General features: G+C 40.4%; 1 protein-coding gene across 1 annotated transcript; it reads right to left on the bottom strand.

Annotated features, from left to right (window-relative positions):
- Positions 1–2,835: 2,835 nt before the first annotated feature.
- On the bottom strand, positions 2,836–4,150 carry LOC133115320 (neuropeptide B-like). Its single transcript, XM_061225174.1, has 2 exons — positions 3,833–4,150; positions 2,836–3,189 (listed from the first exon to the last, which is right to left on the bottom strand). Exons 1-2 carry the CDS (start codon positions 4,110–4,112, stop codon positions 3,065–3,067), a joined length of 405 nt encoding a protein of 134 aa, XP_061081158.1. The 5' UTR covers positions 4,113–4,150; the 3' UTR covers positions 2,836–3,064.
- Positions 4,151–4,783: the final 633 nt, after the last annotated feature.

Here is a 4,783-nt window from a genome sequence, read left to right as displayed (position 1 = left end):
CCACACGGTCACGGCTCAGAGGAACGCTCTTTCCGAATACGAGCTGGCGCCAAGCTCCGATTAGATTTGTGCAAAATGGAGGCTGTGCTGTAAATGGACCCTGGCGGGGACGACGCGTTGTCGAGACCGCTCGCTCGCGACACCTCCGAATGGAACGGGTAATAAAGGCGCATGAGTGCGGCGAGTTCATTTCCTCCCGACGTTTATGCGATGGCCCTGGGCGTTCAAGTATCTGGCCTGTGATTAACGTTGATGGTTGCTTATCTGCGGGTTTGCAGAGTATTCAGCATCGTGTGCACGCGCCTCTGTCATTATTATTATTATTATTATTATTATTATTATTATTATTATTATTAGTAGTAGTAGTAGTAGTAGTAGTATTACTATTACTTTTATTATTATTATCCATATTTGTATTACTGTCAGTATTATTATTAGTAGTAATATTATCATTGTCAGCTCAGCCTCCATGAGACTATGTGTTCTATTGTCTGAGGACATCAATAGTTACAGTGAATTATGTGACTTAAAGTACACCCAGCCTCAGGGGGCTATTTGACCCAACAGGTTTAGAGTCCTATGGAAGCCACTGTACACTGTGAACTGTGAACATGGTCATCGAGAGTCGGGTGAGCGGTGGTGAGGAGTCTAGGGGCCCACAGTTTAGCACAGCCTGCAGTGGGAGGGGGCCCATGAAAATTCCAGTAGGATGCGGGGCACGGAGCAAGATCCTATTGGGTAGGCCAGATTTGGTACTATGGCCAGTTCCCTGAGCCTCTGTAAAACTCTGTGGTCTATTGTTGGGGGGCATCAACATGTCTGCTCATGATATTTTCAATCTGAACGCAACACCACAATGATTGCATTCTTTTCCAGGGGTCAGTAAAGATTCTGTATTCACTTCTCTTATATTCTTGTGATGTCTACTTTGCGAGAATCAAAATGACTACTAGACAAAAAAAATACATGGTCAAGCTGATTATAACGTTTCCAACTGTAAGATACCTTAGACTGCTAAATGATGTAGGTATGAAATGTACAAAGAGGAAGGTGTAATTACTATTACTCATTTAACACAAATGCTCATTGTTACATTTACAACATGTTGCTCAAAATTGAAATTGTTGCAAAATATTGTGTTAATCATCAAAATATGTTTCCATAATTTGTGCTAGTACTGCCTGTCTTATTATTCTGCTTGTCTTTTTGTATAGTATTGTTGTGAAATCTAGTATGAATTTCTTTGGGGGGCATATTTTTCCATCAGTTATACAGCACTGTTGGTGTGAATGTATCAAGAAATTTGGACTGTTGGATTTCGGAGTTGTAATTGCCTCTAAAATGGTCTAAACATGGTATGACTCATTTGATGCCAGTACCCTCTGGAGAGAAAAGAGTTTTGTCTTTGGGGTGGTGGTAAGTGTATTGGGGGAGGGGGAGATGATGGTTTATTGAACTTATTGTATTGCTCACTGAGAGGTTAGGGTGTGAACATGCTGTTTTTCCTCCTGATCATTGTTTTTCCTTCACATAATGGAGTCAACGCGGGGTCAAAGTGCCATGGGGGTCTGGGGAGATTGACACAATGGATGATAGAAGCCAGCAGAAAGAGATACGTAAGGGAAGGCATGGGTCACTGGAAACAGAACTACAGTGTCACTGGAAATATAACTACAGTGTCACTGGAAATAGAACTATAGTGTCACTGGAAATATAACTACAGTGTCACTGGAAACAGGGCCATGGTGTCACTGGAAATATAACTACAGTGTCACTGGAAATAGAACTACAGTGTCACTGGAAACAGGGCTATGGTGTCACTGGAAATAGAACTACAGTGTCACTGGAAACAGGGCTATGGTGTGAAAGCAAATGCGAGAGAGCAGTGCTGAATTGCTAAAGCAAAATCATGTTGAGATTTTATGACATTGTTTTTCATCCAAAATTATGTAGTAACTAGTAGTTTGCAGTGGATCATTCACTGAATCGGTTACTCCTGTATCACACACCAGCAAATGTGAGAGAATCTAACCAATATGGTACATTGCTATTGTGCTGTTACTGCAATATTAAGATACTGCAATATTAATTCTGTACACCCGGTAATAATAATAATAATAATAATAATAATAATAATAATAAAAATCTGGAATGGGTTCACATAGAAAGCCTATGATCTCTTTGATAGTTGCATCAAATCAACTATACACTCAGTGAGCAGTTTATTAAGTATTCATTAGACTTATTTTTTTACTGGTCTTCTGCTGCTGTAGCTTATCCACAGGTTTGACACGTTGTGTGTTCGGAAATGCTGTTCTGCATACTACTGTTGTAATGTGTGGTTATTTGCTTCATTGTCAGCTTCCTGTCAGCTTCCCCTCTGGCCAGTCTAATTAAAAATACATTTCCACCTGCAGAATTGCTGCTCACTAGGTTTTTTTTGTTTTTCGCACCATTCTCTGCAAACTCAAGAGACTGTTGTGTGTGAAAATCACGTGAGATCAGATGTTTTTGAGATACTAAACCACCCTGTCTGGCACCCAGAGATTTTTTATTTCCCTCGGAATGAATAAAGTCTATCTATCTATCTATCTATCTATCTATCTATCTATCTATCTATCTATCTATCTATCTATCTATTTTTATAATTTGATACAAAATAAATGATGTGCCACCTATTAATCAGAACCAAGACACTGATTATTTCTAAGGCTTGTGGATCGAGTTCATGAAATATTTCAATGTTGCACTTCTCACTTCATAAATCCATCATAGATACAAATATACACAAAGTCAACAGTTTATGTACTTTTAATTCAACAAAGCAACGTGTTTTCGGGTGTTCGGCACAGCAGCAAATAAATTATAACGTTATACATCTGTTGCCCATTTACGAGCAGAAGGGCAAAACAGAATGAGCATTTCTGACACATACCGAAGGCTACTTTATGTTGTCTTGTAAAATGGGAGACATTCAGTGTCGGTCCAATGCGCTTTTCTCGTCGCTGGAACTCTCCCGTGGAAGAGGCGATGTACTTTGACTGACACGGATTAAGAACTCGATTCAGGCGTTGAGACAGTTTTGTGAATCGAGAGACAGGAACACGTTCGCTTTACACTGAAACACACTTGTGCCGTCCTGGACTAGCTCGCAGCTTTGCAGGTTTGGCGAGATGTCCTTGACGCACACTGCCTGAAAACATAATCGAAGAACAATAATTGGTTATAGGGTGTTTAACTAAAATTACAGTTCTGACAATTGAACAGAAATTAAATTAAGGAGTTGTATGTAAATCCATGGTTTAGCATATAGTAGTCTTAAATTACATCATTTGAAAAAAGTCATGTAACCCTTCAGACGCTTTACTATGTGAACCTGTGGCTCTGGTGACAGGTCGATAGATACCGTTGTATAGAGATAGGCTGGTGATTGTGTTCAAATAAAGTGATCTCTCTTCAATCGTATACAATGTTGCGCATGTCTTATGAAATAGAACTAATGCTCGTCCTGTACACAAATAGGCTATTACAACTTCCATGATTGAGACCGCGCGCCGTGCACTAACTGTACCTCTTGGTGGACAGCGTTCTTTACGCGCGATTTAGTTGGCAGTTGACTTCGGTCCACAGTCCGAGAAAACGAAATATTATTTATTATAAGCCCTATGTAAAAGTCAAGAATTATATACTGTCACCACACATTTCCTCTTCCTTTTAAGATGTCCAAATGCCGAATTTATGTTTCCCTCAGATGCATAATCTACAATCGTTGCTATATTATCTATGTAGGCTATAAGAGCGACCAACCAATTGCAAATGTTAAAAGCTCTACTTGCCATGTTTTTCAGGAATGGGTTCTTTCGGTCTCCCGGCTCGGAAATCGCGTTGTTTTCTGAAGACTCTCCGCTTTCAAGCACGGACTCGGACTCAGACCTCCTGATGTAAGGTGATCTCCGGATTCCTGAAAGCAGACCCGAAGCTCTGCCCACTGAATAGTAACTTGGGCCAGTTGCTTGCTTGTACCATGCTTCCGTGGGGTTACACAAAACAAGAACTGAAATCGCCACGGACACTAAGGCGAATCTGACATGAATCTTCTCAGTGGCGAGCATTGTTGCTTGGCGGTCGGGGTTCTGTGCGCTTTCAAAATCTTAACACCTAACTCTACACTCAGTGTTTCAAAATGTCGCTGCTTATATAGGCAGCTCATAATCGTAATCGCATTCGTCAACTTCATCAGAGTCGGTGATTCATATGCCCTAGGGAAAATTCAAATCTGAATTGATCGGTTTACGCGATATACCAGTTGGGGAGGATAATGGCGAATCGGAGAGGAGGTAACACCACGTACAGTTTTAAGCTTTTTATTTTAAAATTTTATTTACTATTATTTGTATTCATAGTCCTAAACTCGCATCTCATAAATGTCACACCATGGTTCACTGGCTTTTAAAACGGTGAGATAGATATATCCAGGATGCAAAGCCTAATCCGCGCAATCCCAAACTTCTGGCATTTGCCATACATTCCCATACAAACCCCCCTTCTTCTCGAATCACATTACGATTAAATATCACTAAACCGACCATTAGCATTTTAAAGCCATCCTCGTTAGGACCTTTGTGACTAAATTCCCCCTCCTTTTTGTATTTCCAAACTTGTCAACTTAATATTTATGTATTGCCGTATTGTATGTCTAAGGCAAAAACGAACACAGTTACCTCCTGCGGCAGAACACTTGGTGATTATTAATTTCCCTCGCGCATTTGTGTCAGTCTCAAGG

Source organism: Conger conger, chromosome 16, assembly GCF_963514075.1.
Source record: "Conger conger chromosome 16, fConCon1.1, whole genome shotgun sequence".
Lineage (NCBI taxonomy): Eukaryota > Metazoa > Chordata > Actinopteri > Anguilliformes > Congridae > Conger > Conger conger.
The sequence above is the reverse complement of the archived record's forward strand: the minus strand, read 5'-3'. Positions and strand labels throughout refer to the sequence as shown.